Here is a 26774-nt window from a genome sequence, read left to right as displayed (position 1 = left end):
AACCAGGGTCTGTAAGATCTGGATTCAGCCCCTTCCTGGTTCAGCCTGATTGTGGGGCCCATCTCAGCTCTCTGGGTCTTCTTTTCTGCATCTGATAAATGTCTGTCTCACAGGAATACTGTGCCAAGTTAATGATGTTCATGCACAGAAGATACGTGACATAAACAAATACATGAAGCCCTCTCCAGATGCCCTCAGCTTCACCCCTTCACCTCACAGAGTCTCGTCTCTTTCTGTAAAATGGGAACGCCAGGGATTTTTGCCATAGGTCGAGCACTTTGTAAAGCCAGGTGCTGGGTGAAATGCCTGCCGTACACTCTCACACTCCATCCTCACTACAACTCTGCAAAGTAACACTATGTAGGCTCATCTCCTAGATGAAGAAGGAACAGAGGTTCCGAGGGTCAGACACCCTGTGCGAGGTCATCCACGCGCAGGAACAGGGCCTCACTCCGCGTCTTCTGCCTCTTAACCACGAGGTGATGTCAAGCCCGCTAGGTGCACCCTCGTGCAGGGGTGATGTGGGCTAGCCTGGGGTTCTGTGAACAGTAAGCCCAGGACTTTGAAATGAGGCCCTGTTATCACCATAGCTTTGAGCGGGGCCAGGGCAGCTGTCCCCAGGTCACCTTGCTCCTATGACGCCCCCCACTCACTTGTTGAAGTTGATGAGCCAGATGGTGAGCTCAGACGGGGCGGTCTGGTCCCAGTGGATGGTGTAGCCCTTCTGCAGGGTGATGACTGGCTGGTACTGCTGGTAGTGCGTGCTCCTGGTCAGGGCCCCCTCCAGGTAGAGAGGGTGGTTGGGGAAGTCATTCTTGATGATCTTCATCCGCAGATTATTGGTCTTGTAGGCCTGAATGTACATCTTTTAGAGCCCAAAAAGGAAACACACAACGGGGTAATTACCAGGGGTCATCCCGGGAGCATCTGGTTAACATCTGAGCACAGAGTACACTTTCACAAGCACTTGCTCTTCACAGAGCCCTTTTTAGAAAGCTTGAATGAAAGGAGGCCAAATAAGGGGGCATCTCTTTCTGCTGGTGAATGCGGTCCTAGTTGTTCTGTGCAAGCCAGCCAATGCTCTCCATTCATCTTCAAAAAAGCACTGTTGAGGGGAGACTAGTGGGAACTTGGGGGGTGTCTGCTTAATTGTTAGAGAGCAAATTGGGGGGAAAGTCAGGGGGATCAGGAAGGAGGAGGAGGGGAGAGAGGATTTTCACACTTCTGCTGCAGAAGTAACTCCCCTGTAACAGCTACTGTCCTGTCTGCATTTGAGAAAGAGCCTGGCATGTGGCTGACTTCTCCCTCTCATCCTTGGTGTATGGCTTGAGTGGCCGGTCCCTGTGGCTCTCGGCACACATCGGGTGACCAATGGTGTCTCATTTCAGAGGCAAACATGCAAGCAAGACTGTTAGCCACTGAGTCCAAAGGACAGAAGAGCCTGAATGCTTTGAGCCACCCTTGGTTTAAAACACCACGTCCTGATAGAGAAAAGACTTGTGGCTGCCAAAAGGCAGAGGGAGGAGGGAGAAGGATGGATTGGGAGTCTGGGGTTGGTAGATGCAAACTATGATATTTAAAATGGATAAACAAGAGGGTCCCCATGTATAGCCCAGGAAACTAGATTCAGTAGCCTGTGATAAACCATAACGGAAAAGAGAACCTAAAAAGAAAGTATATATGAGTATAATTGAATCACTTTACAGCAGAGAATGGCACAATCTTGTAAATCAACTATGCTGTTTAGTCGCTAAGTTGTGTCGAACTCTTTTGTGACCTCATGGACTGTAGCACACCAGGCTCCTCTGTCGGATTTCCCAAGCAAGAATACTGGAGTAGGTTGCTATTTCCTTCTCCAGGGGATCTTACCAATCCAGGGATTGAACCCGAGTCTCCTGCACTGGCAGGCATTTTTTTTTTTTTTTTTATCACTGAGCCATCTGGTGGGTGGTAGTGGTTTAGTCCTTAAGCTGCATCTGACTCTCACGACCCTATGGACTGTAGCCCACCAGGCTCCTCTGTCCATGGGATATCCCAGGCAAGAATACTGGAGTGGGTGGCCGTTTCCTTCTCCTTGAGCCACCTGAGAAGCCCCCAAATCAACTATATACTTCAATTTTTTAAATCCATTAAAAACCAAACAACACTGCACCCAGAACTCCCCTGGTGGCCCAGTGGCTAAGAATCTACCTTCCAATGCAGGTGATACAGGTCTGATCACCTATTGGGGAAATAAAATCCCACATGACACAGAACTCAGCCAACGCCCCACAGCTACCCAACCTTCATGCTCTAGAGCCCGTGCTCTGCAACTAGAGAAGCCCCTGTGCACCACAACTAGAGAAAGACTGCATGCCACAACAAAGATCCAGTACAGCCAAGAAAGAAATCAAATGAAACACCGTGTCCTGTTTTAGGATCTGTCCCATATTCATCAGGTGACATCCCTGTGGCTGTGGCCAAGAGAAAACATCACATCAAGATTCAATAACGTTGTGCCTTTGGAAAGGAGTTCTCTTCCTTTCTGCTTGTATCACATGTAAAATGGGAAGAGGAACTTCAACCCTGCCCTAACATGGAGTTGTCATGAGTCTAAGAGTTTAAAGGTATTGCATCTTAAAGCCTGTGGTAACCTGTAAAGTGAAGGAAGGATATTATCATTATAATTTTTTAGTGTTTACATGTTCTTTTCCCATCCTTTTATGTTTTTAATTTATTTTTAATTGGAGGATAATTGCTTTATGATATTGTGATGGTTTCCGTCATATATCAGTATGGATCAGCCATAGGTATACATATGTCCCCTCTCTCTTAAACCTCCCTCCCATGTCCCACCCCATACCTCCCCTCTAGGTTGTCACAGAGTACAGGGTTGAACTCTGCATGAAACTGCAAATTCCCACTGGCTATCTCTTTTACATATGGTAGTGTATATGTTTCAATGCTACTCTCTCAATGCATCCCACTCTCTCTGGAAAGGAGAATATTAATAATAATTAGCCGGTAGTGGATTCTGATAACCTCCAAGCTTGGTCAGCCCTTTTCTGCAGAAGATGAGCAATGTATCAGTAAGAAAGGGTGGGAAGGAAGCTCAAGATCAAGGCTCCCTCCACACGGAATGTCTCGGCCCTGAATCAGGGATGCTCTCACTTTCAGAGTGCGGCTGCAAGGCATAAGGGTCTGGTCACCCTTTAATTATGTGGGTCATGACTCCCGTTTATCAGCTCCCTTCCGACCACACTTCCCTTCTGAGCTGCCCTGGACCATGATGTCATCTGCTCACTCCCGGAGCATCAGACCCCTTGTCCTGCCCACACACACGGCAGCCCGTTGGCGTGGACCATTGCACAGGTCCGCCTCCCCTGCAGGGCACCGGGGCAGGCCTGAGGAAGTCTCGCAGTGGGGAAGGGGGTGCCCTTCCAGGCTCCATCAGCCGTCTCCACTGGGTTTGTAGCATGGCCTGGCACTCCTTCCACACGCCTCTGTCAGGATTTCCCAGTCTCTGCGGCAACTCTTTCCAACCTGATTGCTCTCTGCAGACCCCCTGGCTCAGGCCCACTCTCTACTCCTTCAGTGCATCACCTCCTCTTCTACTGTGGAAAGAAACACCCTGGACCTCCCTGATCCTGGCCCCTTCTTCCTCTGTTCCCTTCTCCTGCTAACGCCAGCCCCTCCTGCCTCTGCTGGAATCTATTCCCAGCACAGCCCTGCCCCCGGGGCCTACCTTGTGCCAGCATGGCCCTTTCCCTAGCTCCCTGCTCTGTCTCTCCCCAGATATCAAACAACCTTACCGCCTTTGGCACTTCTCTTTTCTTTCTTTTTTGATTTTAGTTCCCCGACCAGGGAATGAACCCGGGCCTTTGGCAGTGAGAGTGCAGAGTGTTCCCCACCGGACCTCTAGGAAGTCCCCCTTTAGGTCTCTCCTAACGCCCACCCCGATGCTGGCCTCCACAGTGGTGGTAACTGCCTGCCTGTGGGGTGGTGGTGAAGACTTCCTCATCCCTACATGTTCCTACCCCGAGTGGGGCCCCCAGGCTCACCACCCTCCTCATCTTACAGCTCTTTGTCTCCTTGGAGACGTTTCTTTTGCTCATCCAGTCCTGGTTATTCCTCCACATAACATTAATATAGTCACCAATATTTTCACATTCTGGGCACTTTCCTTGCCTGCTGCCCACGTGGCCACTGGGCACTGGAAATGTGGGCAGTGTGGCCGAGACCCCAGATTTTAAATTTCATTTTAATTAATTTAAATTTCAAAAGTGGTGTAAGAGAGTTTTCCCTGAAACACAGCTTTATTGTTTTGGTAGGACTAGCTTTGACTTTAACTGTAGAAAATTTGAAAGCAAACTGAATGGGCTACAAGCATCAGATATGCAGAAAATTTGAAGACTTGGGACAGGGGGAAAAAATGAATGTAAAATGCCTCATTAATGATTTTTATGCTGATTACATGTTGAGATGATAGCATTTTGAATATATTGAGTTAAATAGAGTCTATTATTAAAATAGATTTTACTCATTTATTTTTCCTTTTTAATGTAACTCCTGGAATATTTGAGCTCATGTGCCTGTATTATATTTCTGGTGGAGAGGATTGGCGAGGCACTTACATGCTCACTAAGAGAGTTCAACTATTATCCTGATTTTACATATAAGAAAACAGAGGCTTCAGGAGTTTAGGTAGCTTGCCCAAGGTCACATAGTAAGTGCAGGACCTGACCTCTATTTACAAAGTGTTTTCACTTGGGCTTTTTGAAAATCCTATTGGGTGGGGAGAAAAAATAAAAAGAATAAAGAATGGCACAATTTCATTCCTTTTTATGACAGTATTATTTTATTGTGTATATATATCACATCTTCCTTATCCATTCCTCTGTTGACGGACACTTAGATTACTTCCATGTCCTGACTATTGTAAATAGTGCTGTAATGAACATTGGGGTGCATGTATCTTTTTGAATTATGGTTTTCTCCACTTATATACCCAGGAGTGGGACTTCTGGGTCATACAGTAGTTCTATTTTTAGTTTTTTGAGGAACCTCCATACTGTTCTCTGTAATAGCTGTACCAATTTATATTTCCACCAACAGAGTAAGAGGGTTCCCTTTTCTCCATACCCTCTTCAGAATTTATTGTTTGTAGATGTTTTGGTGATGAATTGGGAGAGTGGGATTGACATATATACACTATGTATAAAATAGATAACTAATGAGAACCTACTGTAAGCACTGCTGCTGCTGCTAAGTCGCTTCAGTCATGTCTGACTCTGTGCGACCCCAGAGACGGCAGCCCACCAGGCTCCCCCGTCCCTGGGATTCTCCAGGCAAGAACACTGGAGTGGGTTGCCATTTCCTTCTCCAATGCATGAAAGTGAAAAGTCAAAGTGAAGTCGCTCAGCCGTGTCCGACTCTTAGCGACCTCATGGACTGCAGCCTACCAGGCTCCTCCGTCCATGGGATTTTCCAGGCAAGAGTGCTGGAGTGGGGTGCCATTGCCTTCTCTGACTGTAAGCACAGGGAGCTCTATTTGATGCTCTGTAGTGACTAAAATGGGAAGAAAATCTAAAAAAGAGGGGATATATGTATACGTATAGCTGATTCACTCTGCTGTACAGCAGAAACTAAGACAACATTGTAAAGTAACTATACTCTAATAAAATTTTTTAAAAAAAGAATAAAGAAGCCTATAGGGCTTTCCTGGTGGCTCAGTGGTAAAGAATCTGCCTGCCAATGCAGGGGACACAGGTTTGACCCCTGGTCCGGGAATATCCCATAAGAACTAAGCCCGTGCGCCACAACTACTGAAGCCTGCACTCTAGAGCCCTTGCTCTGCAGCAAGAGAAGCCACCACAGGGAGAAGCCTGGGCACCACAACTAGAGAGCAGGCCCTGCTCGCCTCAACTAAGGAAAAGCCTGTGCACAGCAACAGAGACCCAGCACAGCCAAAAACAAACAAATAAATAAAATGATTTGTTCAAAAAGAAGAAGCCCATGTCTCTTTCTGGCCTGGCTCAATGCTTGTCCCACGAATAGATGACCGTGATCCCGAGGAGGCGCACCCCGCATCCCCACCCACCTGTGCGTAGCGCCCGCTGCAGATGGCGCCTCTCCAGTCCGGAACGTTGATGCAGTCTGGGTGCCGGACCAGCCAGTTGTCGTCCTTGGTGAGGTAGGAGCCGGGGTACTCAGACACGGAGCCGTCCACATCGTGGAACACTGATGTCTTATCCCCGTCCATGTCCAGCTGGTTGAACCAGGGCCCGGGCTCCCCAAAGAAAACTCTGGAAGTAATCTGAACAGAAACCAGGAAAGTGAGGCTGGACCAGAAGGTGGAGGGTTGGGGGTAGTGGCCATCAGCGGGCCAGGGTGAAGTTCCCGATTTCGTTCCCGATTTCTGCTGATGCTACCAACCAGCCAATGCAGAGAGGCTCCGGGGTAGTGCAGGAAACCACATGGCTGACCCTTCAGACGGAGCCAGAAAGACAGCCAAACGTCTGCTGTGCTTCGGCCCTCAGGCCAGCATGCGGTTTTGGCCTCTACTCACTGGAGGGCTGGCTGCTGTGTGCAACCCCAGAGAGTACTATGACACGTGGCTCAAAGACTGAAGGCGGCGGGGAGGTGGGCAGAGGAGTGTGTGTGTGACAGAGACAGAGAGGAAATGAGGTTGAGGTGGTGGTGAGTGTTTGCCTGAGAAAGTATTACATATATATAACACACACACACACATGTCAGGGGGATATGTGTGAGCGAGGATGTGTATGTGAGTGTGTGGGGGTGTGTGTGGGTGAGTGTACACTGTGTTGTAGGAAGGCAGTCTTTCAACATGAGCCCTTGGAGAGTTCCATGACTGAACTCTTTCAGGCCTCCAATGGCCTGAGTAAAGAAATTAAGTAACTTGAATTTCACATCTTTTCCCTCAGCTGCCAGGAACTGGGCAGACAGGCAAAGGGCAGGAGCAGGGGGAGGAGGAGGGGGAGGTCTGGGAATGCTGTAACCCAGAGAAAATGTACCCGGAGCCCTGGACCTGCCCGTCTCAGGGGCAGCCCTCCATCCTTACCACCTCAGCCCCGGCTCCTAATTTGCTGCCGCCCAGGGCCAGGAGGGCCCTGTTTATGTTTCAGTCTCCAGGAGAGATTAAACAGAGCTTCTTCTGCAAAGATTCCTTCAGAAACTGCTGGGTTTTATTTTTAGATTAATTGTGCCAACTGAAGTGGCCCAGTCACCAGACTGTAGAGGTTGAACCCAAGATCCTTGGAGGAACAGAGCCTCAGAACCCTGAGGGCAGCGGAAAGTTCCTGCCAAGGCTTGGGTGGGTTTTGCACAGGCTGAGGGCAGGCGGGCATTCACCCAGACTTGACCTGTGGGGCAACCTCCACTTGTACTTTTCCAGTTTGGCTGCAGACAGGCCTGAGACGTGGCCTGACCTGCTTGGAGGAGGATGTTCAACCCCTGTGGTGGTGGCAACGGCTCAGACTCCAGGCCCCTGGGGACTCGTGAATCACTGGCCGAGTCTGGGTTTGCTGGGAGACCTCCCCGGGTAAGGGGGGAGGCCCACTCACCGGGACATCCTCAAAGGCGATGTTGGTGACGTTGTTGTGGGGGCAGCTCTGCCAGGCGTTGTTCAGACGGAAGGCCAGGGCGCTGGTATGCCGGCCCTCCAGGGCTGCGAACTTGCGGAAAGTGCAGTTCTGGATGTTGATGGGGCCGTCATAGAACTGAATGCCTCGGATGGGAAAATTCCTGTGGAGTGAAGGGAGTCAGCTGTCAGGCTGATGGCCATGTCGGGCTGCCATGTTGTTGCACCCTCCAAGGTGGATGGTAATGATGGGTAAATCATTCCTCATTCCTACTCCACCTCCCCAAACTGCCCCTATAACACAACATGATTGATTCATTAATTCATTCACTAAGAAAGCATTTATGGATACAGTATGCATGCATCTGTGCTCAGTTGTATCCGACTCTTTATGACCCCATGGACTATATAGGCTGCCAGGCTCCTCTGTCCATGGGATTCTCCAGGCAAGAATACTGGAATGGGGAGCCATTCCCTTCTCCATGGGATCTTCCTGACCCAGGCATGGAACCCACATCTCCTGCATTGCCAGGCAGATTCTTTACTGTTGAGCCACTGGTACACATGAATAAATGATTGCTGGATGAATTATTAGATGGATGGATGGATGTCTAATTGCTGGCTTGAGGTTTGGGGGATGTTCTGGACAGACATTTCTCCAAATCTTTCCATCCTATCAAGAGTCATTGGATAAATACGGTGAATATTCTTGGAGAGTGCCAATATCAATATCATGTCCCTCGGGAGAGTACAGCCATTAGTCATTATCCCCTTAGTTTTAGTTGCTATAACAATTTAATTAGATTAATCCCCAGATGAGTTTCCTCTCTGTGAGTAAGCCTTTTGATGGACAGGGTGCTGGGTTTGGGAAACAAGGGAGAGGGAGGACACAGAACGGAAGGTGATAGTGAAATAGGAGAGTAACTTCAATGTGATTTTTCAAGCACCCTTAGAAGAGAGGGCAGGACCCAGGGGAGGGCAAGCCTGTGAGTTGGCAGAGGACCTCAAGAAAGTCCTGGTACTCAGGAGGCAGGGAAAGATGGAGTAAAAGGCAAAAGGCTTGGATCTGGAGGTAGGAGGGGCTGTGGGAGAACTAGTGACTCAGAAATTCTGCCTCGGGTCCAGCAGGGGGACACAAGATGCCGCTCTCCTTTGCCACAGACTCCTGAACAGGGTGTGGAAAACACAGGCCTATGATGGCTGAGCTGATCCATCTTGGGCCTGGCCCCGAATCTAGACTTGCTCATTCTTCAAGCCTGATTTTTATGCTTTTACTGGTATCTCTACTTCAGGGGGTCTTCCCTGGTGGCTCAGTGGTAAAGAATCCACATGCCAAAGCAGGAGACATGGGTTCGATCCCTGGGAGGGAAAGATCCCCTGGAGAAGGGAATGGCAACACACTCCAGTATTCTTGCCTGAGAAATTCCACAGACAGAGGAGGCTGGCGGGCTACGGTCCATGGGGCTGCAAAGAGTTGGACATGACTGAGCAACTAAACAACAGCAACAACTACTTTGGGCCAGGACCCTCTCTTTCCACAGTAAACATAAAGCAGGAAGGGCAGAGAAAGGAAAACAAAGCAGAAAAGGGGGTCTGTCCATGGGGAGAGGCCACATTTCAGCTGTCCCCATCTCCAGAGCTGGGGTCCCCTCATCCAGACATGTTCCTCCAAGGAAGGGCCTGGTCATGCCAGTCTTGGCAACGTGCCTTCAGGACACCGTGTGCCAAGGACTTCTGGTATTTCTGTATCTTTCTGTTTGTAATTGATTAATGTCATCGCCTTGAATCGTGTTCTCATGGAGCAGCTCTGTGCATCTTTCCATTTAAGGTATTTTAGGGGCAGCCCATTCTGACTAGCTCTATATTTAAACTATGTGCTTACTTTACACTGGGACCCCAACCCAGTCCTATATAGGAGGGATCCCCCACGATTCGGTCTGCATAGTCTGGGCTCCTGCTCTCAAATGCAGTTGGAGGAACCTGCCCGAGTCTGACCAAGCTGTCAGGCTTCCATAAACAAACTCACCTCTGGAAGTCATCAGGACATTCTGGCCCTGGGAGGCTGGGAACCCTCAGTGTGGAAACCCAAATATGCAGACCCAGAGTTGCTTGTAAAAATGATCTGAAGGGATTGCTACATCGCTTAGGCTAGACAGAAACAAGGGCTTCTAGATCGCTCATGCCCAAGGAGACTGTGGGTCTATCCTCACAGTCTTTTCAAAGATGCCCATCCCTCTAGGGCTGGGGGCTTAGGCCTGGGTCCCACCTGTAGGAGCAGGAAGGATAAATTCCTGAGAAAAAGGAGAAGGCTTGGGGCCAGGGCAGGAAGGGCCGATCTTAGCCCTCTGTTGCTTGTGGCTCAGCGGCTCGCTATCTGGCTTGAATTCACGTCTGAGCAGAAACACCATCCTCACCGCTGACTCAGCCTGCAGTTTTCCGAGGAATTAAGCAAGTCCCTCTGCTCTGCTAGCTCATCACCTCTCCAAGTCACCCCCCGCCACCGCCCCCACCACCTGGTTATCATCCAGTGATAGAGAGCCTCTAACCCCCTCCCCAGGACAGCTGTGCTACTCTGCTGTTTAACAGACCTTATGGCTAGAAAATTCTTTCACGCACAAAACCAATTCTGACTCTTAGGCACACATAGGGTGAGTTTCATCTTCTAAGTGCATGGCAGGTTGTGTGACAGCATCTCCCATGCTGTTCACCCAAGTCTGGTCCCATCTTCTGCTTGAAGATCCCTATCTCTATGTGATGTGACTGTAGGCTGGGTTGCCCTCTGAGTTACTCCTCTTCAAGTGCTTAGGGCTGACTATCCTCACACCACTGTCAGGGGTGGGTGTCAGGAGTGGGCTGTCCGAGGAGAAAGGAGGCCAGGGTCACCCATCCTGGACACTAAATTCCCAAGGATGTGGCTCAGAACCACATTATGTGTTTTGACAGCTGTGCTCTGCTGTTGACTCCCTTTCAACACAGTTTTTTGACTTCTGTCTCTCATTCTAGATTTTACCCCTCTTCTGGTTAATTGCAATTGTTTCCATGATTTCTCTGACCAGTAGAGGACAGAGGAATTCACAGTCAACAGGTAGACATCACATACTAGCATCTTTCCTTCCACTGCTGTCATTTAAGTTAAGCCACAAGTCCCTTGGACAGCAGGGAGATCAAATCAGTCAATCTTAAAGGAAATCAACCCTGAATATTCATTGGAAGGACTGATGCTGAAGCTGAAGCTCCAATACTTTGGCCACCTGACATGAAGAGCCAGTTCACTGGAAAAAGACCCTGATGCTGGGAAAGATTGAAGGCAGAAGGAGAAGGGGCAACAGAGAATGAGATGGTTGGATGGCATCACCAACTCAATGGACGTGAGTTTGAGCAAACTCCAGGAGATAGGGAAGGATAAGAGAGCCTGGTGTGCTGCAGTACATGAGGTCACAAAGAATTGGACACAACTGCATGACTGAACAACAACAGGCAGAACAAGGACGCTGCCTCATTTGCAAACCTACTGGCCTATGGGGAGGGTCCTTCCACTGTGGTCCAAGCCACCGGGACCCCAGATCCTGTTGTCCATCATCTCTGTGCCAACGTTGCCACTCTCGCCGACAAACAAGCTGTTCTTGATCTCCTGCTTGGAGCCATCATCATAGGGGAAGGTTCCACCACTGCAGAGAGAAGATGTCTGAGATGAGATGTCCGGAGACAGCATCCCATAGGAGTCAGGGGCGAGGACCACTGCTCTTACCTGGCCAAGGTCAGGCCGATGCCATTGTCAGCAAACCTGGGGACAAGAGCAGACAGTCAGACAAGAGCATCTCAGGCTTAACACACATAAAAGAGAGAGAGGTGCTATCATGCATCTAAGCCTGTTCCATGTCCCACATGCGCATTTTCAGTGAAGCCCTCACTGTACTTCCTTCTCCTCCGGGTGTGTGTGTGTGTTCATATGCTCAGCTATATCCGACTCTTTGTGACCCCATGGTCTGCAGCCTGCTGGCCTCCTCTGTCCATGGGATTCTCCAGGCAAGAATACTGGAGTGGGTAGCCATGCCCTCCTCCAGGGGACCTTTCTGACCCAGGGATCAAATTTGCATCTCTCAAGTCTCCTGCATTGGCAGGGGGGTTCATTACCACTAGCGCCACCTGGGAAGCCCATGTCTCCTTTAAATCAATCACAATAAAATGGGGAAATACACCTATTTCCCATGTATAGTTTCTGGTGTCCCTTTTATTTTGCCAAGTGGCATGTGGGATCTTAGTTCCCTGACCGGGGATCAAACCCACGTCCCATGCATTGCAAGGTAGATTCTTAACCCCTGGAATACCAGGATAGTCCATGGTCTCCCACTTTTAACACCAAAGGCAGACCAGGAGGACATTTTCCATTTCTCCTTTAGAGGAAACCCCAACTCAGCTGCCTGTCCCTCTGGTTCTTGTCCAGTGTGGCCATAGCTGTCCACAGGGACCTTCTATCAGAGCTCGGGGTTCCCTGTCTTCTTTCTCTGGGCTTGGAGTTTGATGCATTGCTATTTGAAGTTCCAGTTCAACTGCTCACCTTGCAGGAAATTCACTCAACAGAGCCTCAGTGTACTATGTCTAAGACGGAGATAAGGATTTATATCTCCGAGAAACATGGTAAGAAATAAATGTGACTAAGGATCCAGCACATAGGACGTGCCTAGAATGTGCTGGTTTCCTTTTCCTTCCTTCCTCCTGCTGACTGGTGATAGGAATGATTTTGTGACCTAGAGCCAAGCCCAGTGACTATTTGGGGATAGTCATGACCCACAGCTGCTGACATGGTGGACAGAAGCCACATGCTGCCTCTAGCAGGCTTTCTGGGCCACTGCCTGCTGCCCTTCCATGTCCCTGCCTGGCTGGGCAGCCAGAAGGTCAAACATTGGTCTGTCTGGACTCCTCTATCTTGCTCGTGTCTGTCTCCCACCCGGGTGAGGTGGGGAGGAACGTGGTCTCCATACTGTGCCCATGCCTCACCTGCAGCTGTCCAACCACACGTCCCCGCCACGCAGCCAGGCCCCGTGATCTTGGTTCTTGTAGGCGGTGAAGTGTTTGATGATGGCTGGCTCCCGGGGCTTCAGTGGGTCGGCGTCCTGGTGGGGGCTGTATCTGGAACACACCATGGGGAGGCACAGGTGACCGAGTTGTTGGGGAAGGGGTACTCTTGAACTGACTGCCCTTCTGGGTGGTGGTGAGCTTCTCTCTGCTCTCGGTGCCCAGAATACTCGGGCTAAAGAGCAATCAGCCTGCCCAGCATGGGCTCTGCAATGAGTTTTCTGAGCCTGACACCAACGTCAGAGGTCTTCTCTTCGGGCGCCAGCCCCATGCAGCCTACAGACATGTCGCTTCTCTTGTTCATCATCGCCACTGAGGACTGCTCCCCTCAACCCTGGCCCCAAGGTGGGGTCAAAGCCCCAGAGAAAGTTCAGACAACCAGTCCTAACCCTGGCACTTGATGCAGACCAGGAAGGGGAGTCTGAGGTGCCCTGCTCTCTACTCCCCAGGGAGTAACCTTGACCTCGTGCCTTTTCTGGGCTGCTACATCTTAGCCACCAGATGGAGTGCTGAGCCTGGATGTTCCTGACATCCAGGCCAGCAAAAGTCTTCCACGGGGAGCATCCTGTCACTGGTGTTGCCTACTCTCGACAGAGAGCAAGCACCTTGGTCTGTTCAAAGGGTACAGATTTTCCTAACTACCCCGAGGTTTGGACAGCCCATTTTAAAAGCAGCTCCTGGCCTTGGGCTGCGCTCCAGATGTATGTATAGGTACAACCTCAATGTTTCTTCCTATTAAATTGATGGCAAAATTCCTCCCTTCTTTTCTCTTCTCTTCACCTTTTATATCCCAGCCCTGTTAACTTATTAAAAAGCAGGTATTGGATTTTGCTGATTTTTCTAGAAACCTCTTGAAATTTCTTTTTCCTTACAACTGCTAAGGCCTTGACCCTGACTCAGATTTGGCCCCACTCAGTTTTTCCCATAAAGTACCTCCAGTAGCTAGCTCCATGGACACAGAACGTGCCGAAAGATACTTGAAGGATGAATGAGTGAGTGGATGAAGGGAGTAGGGCTGAGTCCAGAAGTTCCTGTGGAGTGCATGGACTCCCCAGGGTTGATTACCTGGCAGAGATGATGGAGAGGAAGGGCCGCTTGTCCTTGGCAGAGGCCTGGGTGGTTTTGACCCCGTTGTCTATGATCATGCCAGCCTGGGGAGAGGGAACATTTAGGGACACATTATTGTGGACCACAGGCTGCAGGCATCTTCTCACACCCAGCCTCACAGTGTACTCTTGAATGCTCCAGTAAAACCAGCTTTGTTCTCAGACTGTATTAATAGAGATAGGGGGGTCTGCAGTGAGGGAGGTGAAGAACATGGATTGCTCTGCACGGCTCAAGTCAAATCTGGAATAAGGTGCTGTTGCTGAGGTATAGATGAGGATGCCAAGGTTTAGATGGGGTTAAGTATTTTGTCCAAGGACATATAGCTAAGTCCATTACCAGAATTCACACTGCTTTGGGCAGTTATAAGCCCAGGTCCCAAATTAAAGATAATAGATATGCTGTCTTGGGAAATGTGTCTGCAGTGATGCAAAGAAAATGCTGACCTTAAGCTTTGTCTTTACCTTGGAGCAGGGATCTTTGATCCTCCCCCAGTTTTGTCTCAGTTTTTGTCTGACTCAAGGAAAAAAATCTCACTTTCTTATTTGGCCCCCAAGGTGTCCAGTTTGTCAGCCACAGGTGAGCGTGAGTCTGGGCAGCTGAACAAGGCTGTCCAGGGTAGCTCTGTCCAGTCTACCCTCAGGGCTGGATTCCCTCAGCCTGTTAGGAAGGTTTGAATGCATCATCTCCTCTTTATATAACTGAGGACGCTGGCTACTGTGATCTTCAGCTGGCGTGTAATTAAGCAGTGGGGAGGTGAATGAGTCAGGAGAAGTGGGGCTCCATCCTCAGCACTTCCCTCATGAGTGTGACCTTGGGTAAATCCCGTCACCTCTGGGGCTTCAGTTGCAGCCTCTGTAAGATGGGCTGATGACACTGAGGTCCTGCTGTGAGGACCAAGTAGGACAGGCCAGGTGAAGAGCCCGGGGCAGAGCCCTCACACGGTGACATGGGGCCAGAGCTCACTGGGAGCCAGCACCATGCGCAGGGCCCCTCCCTGGCTCAGGCCCCAGAATCCATCCAGCTCAAGGGTCCTCTTTGTCCCCTTCCCTCCCTGCCACCTTCCTCAGGGCCTGTCCCTCCCTCTGTGCCCAGGAGTCCTGGCTACCCTCTTCCCTCGAGTATTCCTCTCCTTTCCAACCTCCCCCAACATCAGGGTCCTGTGTGGCCCAGCCCCTGCTCATGGGGAGGCTTCTCGAGGAAGGAGTAGTGACAAGCGGCCAACAGTTGTCTCTCCACAGCTCCTCTTCCCCCACAGAGATGTGCTCCCTAAGCCTGTTCTGCAGAGAGATGGCTCTCCTAGGCCTGCAGCAGCCTCAGAAAAACCCACCTGGAGCTTGTGCTAATTCCCTCACCTCTGTCCAGGTGGCACTGTTACCCTCCCTGCCTCCACTCTCTATCCAGGGAAGCTCGTCTTTCTTGGCTTCTAGGACATGACACTGCCCAGGGTCCTCCCTCTGCCCACATGGCCTTGCCCTCCTCTCAGGACCCCTTTCCCCACCCCACCTCCCAGAAGCACAGGGCTGTTCTGAGATGATTTCTTTACACTTCTCTCTAGTTGAATCTCTTCTTTTGACCCTGAATGCATCCATTCCCCGCTAAGGGTCTCAGTTTCCTCCATCGGCACCACTAGGAAGAGGACCAGAAGACCAGCCTTGACATTCCAGACTCTTTCTGTAGACGCGCTGTTCCTGAATCCTCAAGGCCACCTCTGACCCCACTGCAGCAGCTCCGGTCCCAGCCCTGCTCCCAGGCTCCATTCCTGAGTGACCATGGCTCTGGTCTTGATGTTGTCCTTGTTGGGGGTCCTGGGCACCCTTGAGACCCCAGTCCCTTCCCCAGCACCTTGCTTGGGGCTGGACTGACAGAACTGTTGTTGTTCATTTGCTAAGTAAATAAACTCTTTGAGGCTCCATGGACTGCAGCCCGCCAGGCTCCTCTGTCCATGGGATTTCCCAGGCAAGAACACTGGAGTGGGGTGCCATTTCCTTACACACGGAACTACTGATGAGTAAATGAAGATGACAGGAAAATTCTGTTTCCACTTGCCTCTTTAGTGCTGTATACCAATGGAAACAAAGTGAACAGAGGAAAGGATGCTGATGCTGCCTCAATCTTTTCTCCAGGACCGGGTACTTAACTCCTTTAGCTCATAGGACCTGGCTTTTCACACTTATCACTGCTCCCATCCCCACCATGTGTGCTGCAAAGTCAAACTCAGGTGCCCCAAGCAGGGGCCGCCAGGAGGAGCAGCCTGAGTGGTGGTGCTTCCTGCCTCTCCTTTTGGTTCCGACCAGTTGCCAGGTGGAGGCCAAGGCAGGAAGAGCCCCAGGAGAGCCTTGCTAAGGACAGCCAGGACCAGAAGGCCATGGAAGGCCTCTTTGTGTCCTTCAAGTCCAAGGCTAGGAGTGCACTTGCTCCCGGCTGTCACCAGAGGCAGTTTGGGCTCTAACCCCGTGCGGGCCTAGGAAGACTGACCAATGGGCTGGCGGGGAGGCGCAGTCTGGAAGCACTTACCCGATAGTTGGAGTGTGCTCGGTTGTTAAGGAATTTCCCCAGTGGAATGTGCTCTGAATAGCCCGGGGAGTACATGCCGGCCGAGGGGCCTGTTGGGACGTGGTGAAAAATGAACCAGAATCCAGTTTCCTGGTGGAGGAGGACACAGGGGGAAAGGCACAGAATTCAGCACCAGGGAGCTTCTTGTGGGGGTAACTGTATGGCCCAGACTTGGGGTGAGCCTAGTGCTATCACCTAAACGGCCCCACCCCCAAACACACCTGCAGGAAACAGTGAAAAGTATGAGGCAAATATATTTTGTGGGCGCGCGGGGTGGAGTGGGGTGGGAGTTCCATGCTGACTGTTAAAACCCTTCGTGGGGTCCTACTGTATCAGCCATGGGAAACAAATGGCTGGATTTCAGAGCGACCTTGGGGTCCATCGCCATCCCTTCTCCCAACACAGAACACGAGGGTTGCCTGAGCTTCTTTATTAGCTTTTCCCTTTTATTCTGCAGACATGGAAGCTGAGGCCCAGAGACAGCAGCTGACCTGCTTAGGACCCCCAGGAAGGTAAGCAGTACAGAGGGTTGGGTCAGAGGCAGGCAGGGTAGACAGAAGGCCATATTTGGACCCTCTGCCTGTCCCCGCTTGACCTTCCATCCCAACAGCTGGTAGGTCATAGCACAAATCTCATAGGGTTGATACAAGGTTGATAAATTACTGGAGTTTATGGGATTTCCCTGGTGGTTCAGAGGTTAAGACTCTGCCCTCCCAATGCAGGGAGCACAGATCCAATCCTTGGATGGGTAACTAAGATCCCACATGCTGCATGATGTGGCCAAAAATAAATAAAAATAAATAAATTTGAACACACAGCAACACAAAATAATTTTTTTAATTATTAAAATTTTAAATTATTTTAAATTATTATTAAAGTGTGAAAACAATTTTAAGTTATTGGAGCTTAGAACACTGATACGCCAGGCATCTAACAATGAGTTATTGATCACATTAGCTATGATTATCAGTGTGACAAAGGGCCAGAGGCATCATTAAAACCGAGTCCACCTGGACTTCCCTGGTGGTCCAGTGGTTAAGAATCCGCCTGCCAATGCAGGAGACACAGATTTGATTCCTGGTCTGGGAGCTAAGATCCCACATGCTTCAGGGCAACTAAACCTCTGTGCCACAACTATCTAGAGCCTGTGTCCTGCAATAAGAGAAGTCACTGCAATGAGAAGCCCTCACACCACAGCTAGAGAAAGCCCATGCACAGCAATGAAGACCCACTGCAGCCAAAACTAGAAAAAGAAAACCAAGTCCATCTGCTTCCCCAGCTGGCCCTTCCCTCCTCACTCTGCTCCTGTCTGTGTAGATGTCTAGACTGGGGCTCAAGGCATACATATTCCATATGCTGGACCTGGCCATTTCCTCTCCCCCAGCCCCACCCAAGGCAGGGATGTTTCTGCTCACCTCGGATCCCGCAGCAGCACAGTTTATGAGGTTGTTGTTGGGATTGGCCATCCAGAAGGTAGACACAGCACTGTGGGCAGGGGCAGAGATGGAGCGGCATCAGACAGAGGGCCACTGGCTCCCCTTCTGCCGCCGGGGTGGAGGGGTGCCCCAGGTCAAGGGCTCTAATGAAGTTTCGAGGAGCCTCTTAGCAGTGATTTGAGAAGCTCTTGATTTGTTGATCTGAAGCCTAATTTTCTCGTTAAAGTGGTGTGCATTTACACCCCTAACATGCTCAGAATTTGAATGGAGTCTGGCTCTTGATGGTAGAAGCAAGTTTGTGGGTTAAATCTGAGATGGATCCTAGAATAAATGGAAATAAGGGGAACCCAGGAAAGTGGCTGTTTCTAAGGGAGAGACCCTGGACTCAGAAGGGTGATCGCATAGGAAGCTCTGTTTCTCTGTCTCTCTGACTGTCTCTCTCTGACTCTCTCTGTCTCTCTCTCTCTGACTATTTCGGTCTCCGACTTTGTTCTGACTCATGTCCAGAAGCACACTGGGCAGCTGGTACCCATGTGTACAGGCTGTGGGTGCCGAGGTGGCAGCCTGCTTCCTCTCCTCAAAGGAGCCCTGTGTGTCACCCGGAAAAACCCAAGGATGAGAACAGTGGTCTCTCTGGACAAGACTGATGCCTGGGAGGCCCAGTGAGAAGGGAGAATAGAAAACACACTGTACCTGAGCAGCTGAGAGCCTCAGGTGGTTAAGGCTGCAAGGTCCGAGCCACACAGGAGCCCAGGACTGAGGAGTCACAGGCTGGGTGGGAAGTTGCGTGAGGGAGATGCTTACTTGCAGTCCTGCCGGGGCTTGGGGATGTACCCCGGGTAGGAGTCCTCCGTGATCGTCTTGCACATCTTGCTGTCGCGGTCAGAGGGGAGGAGGGTTCCAGACTTGACGAGGAGGCCGAGACAGTGGTCAAAGGTGTTGCGCTCTTCCGGCCCATCTTCCGTGAAGAAGCAGTGGCCCAAAGAGTTATAGCCTACAACATCCTTGACCTGCCGGGGTCAAGACAGGGGACAGGTCACCCAGCATCACCACTCATTTGCTCATTCATCCATTCCACACACACGCACAGCCTCAGGTGCCACCAGGCTCTGAGAGGGGCACTGGGCATTTGAAGATGGACCAGACATGGGTGTTGGGCTTGGGGAGGGTGGGTCAGGCAACAGAGCTGGACTTTAAAGTCCCTTCCAGCTGGGGTGTTGTGACCGAGGCTTTTCCTGGGGTGGGGAAAAGGACGAGAGGTTAGAATTGGCCGAAGAGGAGACTGTGGACGAGGTCCTGTGAGCCTAACCTGGTGAGGACACAGCGAGTACAGTGCTTACGAGGACTTAGAGGATTTCACCAAGAGGTCCCCCAGAAACGGCGGTGGGGAGAGTGCCACCTGGGGACAGCACCTGAGCCAGGCCAGGTGGGCTTATCGTAGTAAGACTGGCTCCTCACTCTGCCCTCATCCATCGACCCAAGCGAGCTTTGAAGCCCACAATCCATATCAAGCCTCATTTGCAGAAAGCCAAAAAGGTTCGCAAACTCCAGCTCTTCAATATCCTTCTTGGAATCACAGAGTCAGGGGGCTAAGCCTAGAAACCACTTGAAAACATGGAGAGGCCTAGGGTACAGTCTCTCAGACAAGTCTTTCAAGCTCTTTCCAGCACACTCTCCCCACTTCACAATGAAGGAGTCCAGCTCCAGGATCTCCAAGGCCCCTCTGGGTCTGAATCTCAATGAACCTCTGAGAGCTAGAGGGTCCTCAGAGGGCCTCTGGGCAGAGCTGTACCATCTTGACTCTGCTCACCAGCATCCCTGACAAATTGGCATCCTGGTTCAGTTGAATGGCCCAGACGAGATACTGGCTATCTCCCAAGGTGCCCTGTCCACAGTGGGGTGTGAGGATGGCAGGAAACACCTCACTACCTTGACTGAGATCTTCCATCTCCATCCCTGCCCCCGGGTCCTGACTGCCCAATGACATCACCCAACCAGGGAAACTCTTGCTCCCCTAAGACATCATTCAATGACATCTTCAACCTGATGCTGCAATAGGCCCTGGAAAAAATTCATCTATCACCCCCAAACAACTCCCCCTCCAGCACTGCTACCATTCAAGAGGTAATCCTGTATATTATGGGATGTTCAGCAACATCACTGGCCCCTACCCACTAGATGCCAGCAGAACCTTCTCAGCTGTGACAACCAGAAATATCTCCAGACATTCATTTCCAAGTATCCTATTGGGATAGGCTTCCCCAGTGATTCAGATGGTACAGAATCCACCTGCAATGCAGAAGACATGGGTTTGATCCCTGCATTGGGAAGATCCCCTGGAGAAGAAAATGGCAACTGACTCCAGTATTCATGCCTGGAGAATCCCATGGACAGAGGAGCCAGACGGGCCACAGTCCAAGGAGTCAAACAGTCGAACATGACTTAGCGACTAAACAACAATTCCATTGGGAAAGGGAAGTGACAAAATTGCCCCTGCCTGAGAAGCACTAATCCAGGGTAAACACCTCACTTCCCTCCGAAGTCTCTTTTACGATAAATCTTACCTACTCCCCCAACTCCCACGCAGCCCTGCTCTAGAAGCATCCAGAACTAGGACCCTTCATGTCCCAGCACTGGCCTGGGTGCTTATACCTTTTAATCTTGCTGAAATCTTACATAATTCAATAATGATATTTTTTCTTTTAGAGATGAGGAAAATGAGACTGAGAAAGGTTGAGTGATTTGCCCAAGGTCATGCAACCCACATGTGTGAAACCAGGGCTGAAACCCCAGTTTTCTGTGTCCATTCACCTGTAAGGGTGGGTCACAAGCACAGCTGCCCTGTGCCAGGCAAGCTGTCTGTTCTCTCAAACAAGTATCACCTCCTTGATCTTTGATAATAGGCAAGGGCGTGGTCTTGAATGCTATTCAGTCCCTCAATAATGAGTCCCTCATTTTAGCCAATACCAAGGTCATGCAATGGGACTGCTTCCTTTCCTCCTAGTGAGCAATGCAAGTTTCTTATAAATAGCCTGGGCAGACAAGCCTGGGAGGAAGAGGTGAGAAAGCATGGGCTGCTCATCCTGGCAGGGACACCTGAGAGCGAGTTTAATGCCTTCACTTTACAGAGGAGGACACTGAGGCCAGAGGAGGGCGGTGGAGCCATGTTCAGACCCGGGCCTCCTGCCTGCCGCCCACAGTTCCTCTTAAGTCCCATACACCCAGTTGCCCGTTGTCTGGATCATACTTTGGTTGTCATCCTTTGAATCCGAGTGAATAATGAATACATTCTTATTCTAACAAATGCCTGAAAAAGAAATTCCCTCCTCTTGAGTTGTGCTCTGGAGAGAAAAATCCTTATTGAAAGGAATAAAAATAACTCCTATTTGCTGGGTGTGAAATACTTTGTATATATTATCTCATCCAATTCTCATCCAAACTACTATTCCCTTTCGACCAATGACACCGAGACTTAGAAAGTTGCCCAAGTCCCTTCTCTTGCAAGGACGGATGGAGACTCACTTCTCCATCTGTCTGATCTAAACTTTGTGTATGAACCAGTTCTCAACAGCACCAGAGAAAAAAACACTCCTGTCTTGTGTTGCATTTCTTTCTTTTCTTTAGGAGTGGGGTGAAGTAGCATATAGAGTTAAGAGAGCAATGTGATAAGGTAGAAGAAAGCCCTGGGCTGGGAGTGGAAGACACAGGTTCAACTTTGGCTTCACCACAGACTTGCTGTGTGATTTGTGAGTGTCCTTAGGGAGACTTTTGAAATCCCTTCCAGCCCTAACGCTGGATGACTGTTCTTCCTTAGAACAGTTCCTAGAATTAAGACACTTGAACTGTGGTATGGCTTGAGATGGGTACATATAGACAGATGACAGATAGATATGTAGGTAGATAGATAGATAGATATTGTTGTCCCGTCTCTCAGTCGTGTCTGACTCTGTGACCCCATGGGCTGCAGCATGCCAGGTTTCCCTGTCCTTCACTCAAACTCATGTTCATCGAGTCGGTGATGCCATCCAACCACCTCATCTTCTGTCACCCCCTTCTCCTCCTGCCCTCAATCTTCCCTGCATCAGGGTCTTTTTCAGTGAGTCGGCTCTTTGCTTCAGGTGGTTAAAGTACTGGAGCTTCAGCTTCAGCATCAGCCCTTCCAAGGAGTATCCAGGGTTGATTTCCTGTAGGATTGACTGGTTTGATCTCCTTGCAGTCCAAGGGGCTCTCAGATAGACAGCAAGGAGCTGGATAAATAGACACACACACATGGACATGTGGTGTACCCACCGAATCCTCATGTTTGCTATCCGGAGGAAATGTGTACACTCCTGGCCATTCTCTTGCCCAAACTGCATTTTCCCTTTGTTCTTCTGGATAGCTTCCCTCATGATTAAGATCATGAAAGTGATTCCTGACAGCCATTTTAAGTCTTCCAACTGTTGTGGAGTCTAGGCATGAGATTTTGAGGGGTAAAATTCCTCAGCTCTTAGGAACTGCTTCAGTTAGAATGACCATGTAGTTTATTGTCTCAACCAGGACATTTTTGAGAGTGAAAGTGGGAACTATTAATACCAATTAACTATCAACTATTAAATATAATTAATAATTATTGAGTTAATAATTATATTAACATAACTACTAATTAACTATTATTTATTAGTAATTAATTTAGGGACAACAGGTGTAAATTGGAACTGTTTGATGCAAATCAGGGCATAGGGTCACCCCAACTATGAAGACTTCCTCCTGCAACCTGCATACAGTATGAAAAGGAAATGACTGAAACAAATACAAATAGGGGGAGTGGATGGGATGCACTGGGAGAGTGGGATTGACAAATAAATACTACTATGTATAAAACAGATTCATGCTGATATATGGCAAAACCATCACAATATTGTACAGTAATTATCCTGCAATTAAAACCAATTAATTAATTTAAAAAAACAGATAACTAATGAGAACCTACTGCATAGCTCAGGGAACTCTACTCAGTGCTCTGTGGTGATCTAAATGAGAAGGAAATTCAAAACAGAGGGGACATATGTGTATGTATAGCTGATTCACTTTGCTGTATAGCAGAAACGAACACAACATTGTAAACCAACTATACGCCAATAAAAATTAATTTAAAATATAAAACAAATTCAAACAGAATTTTTTGTATACCTGATTCTGCCTTCTAGGGTAAGTATGATATAATTCGTCTTAGAGAGAAACTTGGCCATAAGTATGACCTTATTAAAAGGAAGACTGTAATTTCTGAGCTTTTGCCATTTCTGCCTCCTCTTTTTTTTTTTTTTTGAGCTGCTAAGGAAAAGAGCTTTGGAGTAGGCGGTGATTTGTTTTGCAGCCTGTGTTAATGAGCTTTTGAAAATGCAAATATAAGTTGGAAAAGGAAACCGAGAACTCAGTCATTCTGCCTAATGAGGAAAAGAGTGAGTTTCTAAGGAGGCCCGGGACAGGTGGGGGAGGGCACTGCAGAACCTCCACAACCAGGTAGAGGGAAGGAGGGCTTGAGAAGAAAAACCAGTCTCTCCATTTCCAGTTGATGTCTGTGCTGATCTGTGATGCACACTCCTCAACACCCCACCTCAGCCCATCTCCTTCCCACTCTGCCAGGAGAAGCCCTAGCCTCTGAACCTTTGGGGAAAAACAGGGCCAAGGGTCTGTTTTCTTCATTTGGGCTCAGGAGGGAAGGAGAGATGAGAGCAGCTCATGAATCAAGAAATGAGTAAGGGACTTCCCTGGTGGTCCAGTGGTTAAGAATCTGCCTGCCAGTGCATGAGCCACGAGTTTGATTCCTTATTCAGGGAGATCCCACTTCCCCTGGCTTCTCCAGTTTTCGTCTCCATGGAGATGCCCCCTTGCAGCACTGCCCTGATAGAAGCCCCTGACAGCGGCCCTCCAGCCCCACCCACAGCACTTTCCGTGCTCTGACCACCCCTACTCCACGTGAGTCTGTTTCCCACACGAGGCTTAGAGGGGGTGAGCAACTTGCCCAAGGTCCATAGCTCACCACCTGTGGACCAAGCCCGTTTAGGCTATGCCCCCAAACCCATGCTGTCCCCTTTATACTGATGAGTGGCCCTGCTAGGAGAATTTACTATAATGTACTAGGAAGTGGTGGGCATGGTGTAAACCAGAGTAAAGCCCACCTTGGGGCAGGGGTGCTATGACTTTGCCCCAGTCCATTGTGGCCAGGCAGGAATGTGGGTCTAGCGTTGCCAATTCAGCCTACTTCTCAAAGGAAGCCAAGAATCCAAGATTTTATGTGAAATCTCTCCATTTTCAAGTGATGAAAACTCATTCAACTGTTTCTTTAAACACTTAAGCCAAAAAACACACATCTGGCCACTGGGTTCAGTTTGCTGGGTGCCATTTTGTGACATCCGGTTTAAAAGTTCACAGAGGATGTGAGTTTGGTCCATTGAAAGAAAGTTCCATTTCATGAAAAATTATCAAATATTTCTCTAAACATGATACAAGCCAAACAAAACACAAACTGGATTCAGCATGCAGGTGCCATTTTGTAACATCCAGCTTTAAAATTATGGAGGATGTAAGCTGAGTTCACTTAAAGAAGGATCAACTGAGTGTAAAAATTATCTGTGCAAATCAGGACAAGCCACACACACACACACACACACACACACACACACACACACACACACCAACTTACTAATGAAGGCATTTCCCCCAGTGCTTATTGCTCTGAAGACACTTGGTTCAACAGAAGAAAAGGGGAAAGGCCCCTCTCCTGCCACCGCTGCAAGCCTGTCAGGCAGGCTTGGCATGACCCCTGCCTCATTTGCAGTTAAACAGATTCATCATGACACACAGTCATGGAATGATCCTTGGGCAAACCAAGGAGCAGAAGAGCTAGACTCCCTGTGACCACTGAGTGCTCACCCATCTCTGTAGCTTGGTGCCCTTTAGCAAGGATACACCCTTATTTTCTCCTTTTTTGGTGGGTTACCTCTTCTCAATTGATATTGTTCTCAAATCTGAGCCAAGGATGGTTCCACACCCAATGGCCAGGGACCAAGTGACTAGATCTAAAACATCCAACCATTGCTAACGATCCCTGGGCCCAGCAGTAAGCAGACTGGCATCAGGGAGGGAAATGAAGGAGATGAAGGGGCTCTGGATCCCTTGCTGCCCTGGGAAGAAAGTGCTTACCAACAAGCCATTGGAGCCGTGGACAGTGACACAGCGGGAGAATGTGTGATGGATGGAGAGATCCTTGACATACGTGGGCGGGTCGTAGCCCCCCTTTTCATCCACGTCTCCTGCCAGGTGGAAGTGGATTGGGTACTGACCAATCAGCTGCTGGCCCATGTGCTTCAGCTCCACGCCCTCCAGGTGTGCGGCCTTGAATCCCAGTGCAAACTGAGAGAGCAGAGCCCAGAGTCAGAAGGGGTCCATGGGGTTGCTCCCTGATCCCCCTCGCTGGTGCCCACATTTCAGAAATGCACATACACATGTTGTCCTCAGAATGTTTCACTGAGCCCCACCTCAGGGACTCAGTAAATCAAAGACATTCTCTGCAAATGGATTGAGATGCCTGACTCTTCCTACCTCACTGGAGACAGGGTGCTGCTGATAATATAGTGATGTGCAGGGCAACGGATTGTGTGGGATCAAGAGGTGCAGCGGGAATGTGCAGTGGCTGAGGTTTGCCTCAACCTTCTTTTCCTGCCTCCTAAGCTACTGAGCATAATGAGAAAAGGGTAACCCTGAGATAACCTGGGGGACGCTAGCAAGAAGTGTGCCCTAGGAGGGTTAGGGAGTCCAAGAGAGAATGGACCCTGGAGCAGTAACAGCCCAAGTTGTGGTCCACCATCTGAGGCCCTCTCCTGGCTGGGGGAAGGGAAAGCTGAGCTTGGGGTCTTCATCAGCCCGTGACTCTAGTAGTGTGTGTGTGAGCTGTAGGGTGTTCCACACTCTTATGTCATAGTACACTCAGAGCCATTCCTACACATTTCAGAGGACCCACTTGATTGCAATGAATGTCTATACTCCAGGAACTCACCATGAAAGCACAGTTCAAAAACAACTCCTGCCCCAGGTTGAGCTCTGCTAACTTCTACTAGGGAAGGATGACTTCAGGACATGCTAACCATTCCTTCCAAAAACAGGTTAGGGTTAAATGCCCCTTAAATGCCCCTTCTTTTATAAAGTCCTCAGGGTTAACTAATGAAGAAAGGGAATGAAAGCCATGATTGAAAATTGAAAACCATGAAAGCAGGAAGCACAATGTGATGGGTGCCACGTGCCTGGGGAGTAGGAGATGTTCCTTGTCATCTCTCTCATCCACAAGTACTGACAGATGGAATTGCACACCAGTGGATAATACACAAGACTCCTCCAGCTTCCAGAGAGTACCCCTCTCTTGATCCTACCCCTTGCCTCCCAATCCCTTCCCTACTAAGCACCCCTACCCCCAGGATGGCATCATGCAAATCCTCCTGGTTGGGTTGACAGACTCTGCCAGGTAGATTCGTCATACCTTGATGTGGCCCCCAAAGGTGTCGAAGTCAAAGAAGTTGCAGAGGTGGTTGCTGTAGGGGTAGCACTCGGCCTCCATCTCCCCCATCACCACGATGTTCCGGCTCAGGAGTCCCACCTCAGCACGCATGTCCACACCGTCAATCTCCTCCCCGATGTGCAGGTACATCGGCTTGCCTAGGGCAGAAGAAGGGAAGCAGGGAGCATCAGAGGTGCTGCCTGAATCTACTGTGCCCAGGACCCACCAGGTGCTTTCACTGCTTCTGTGGTACCTGGGGTTGTCCATGACCCTGACCCCCATTTTATAGAAGAATGAAGCCCAGGGAGATGAAATTACTTGCCTGGATGAAGAGCCAGACATAAATGCTCACATCTGAAGCCCATGGTAGACATGGCTATTTGTCCCCTAATTCCTACCCTCTTTCTGCTTATCAGTACTAGAAACTTCTATTTTAGCTGATGCAAGACTCCCCGGGACAACCATACTCCCTAGCCTCCCTGCAGGTTAG

General features: G+C 49.6%; 1 protein-coding gene across 1 annotated transcript in view; it reads right to left on the bottom strand.

Moving 5' to 3' along the window:
* CEMIP (cell migration inducing hyaluronidase 1) overlaps positions 1-26774 on the bottom strand; it is a 161135-nt gene that overhangs the window by 14050 nt on the left and 120311 nt on the right. The window contains exons 12-23 of the mRNA XM_070358438.1: positions 26267-26442; positions 24937-25146; positions 18556-18761; positions 17731-17800; positions 16277-16405; positions 13721-13806; positions 12578-12709; positions 11328-11363; positions 11092-11247; positions 7563-7743; positions 6080-6295; positions 654-865 (exon numbers count right to left, since the gene is read on the bottom strand). Coding sequence (XP_070214539.1) covers positions 654-865; positions 6080-6295; positions 7563-7743; positions 11092-11247; positions 11328-11363; positions 12578-12709; positions 13721-13806; positions 16277-16405; positions 17731-17800; positions 18556-18761; positions 24937-25146; positions 26267-26442 — 1810 coding nt within the window. The remainder of the gene's footprint in view (positions 1-653; positions 866-6079; positions 6296-7562; positions 7744-11091; positions 11248-11327; positions 11364-12577; positions 12710-13720; positions 13807-16276; positions 16406-17730; positions 17801-18555; positions 18762-24936; positions 25147-26266; positions 26443-26774) is intronic.

The sequence above is a fragment of the Bos mutus genome, chromosome 21 (assembly GCF_027580195.1).
Source record: "Bos mutus isolate GX-2022 chromosome 21, NWIPB_WYAK_1.1, whole genome shotgun sequence".
NCBI classification, from domain to species: Eukaryota; Metazoa; Chordata; class Mammalia; order Artiodactyla; family Bovidae; genus Bos; species Bos mutus.
This window is presented reverse-complemented; position numbering and strand designations above follow the sequence as displayed.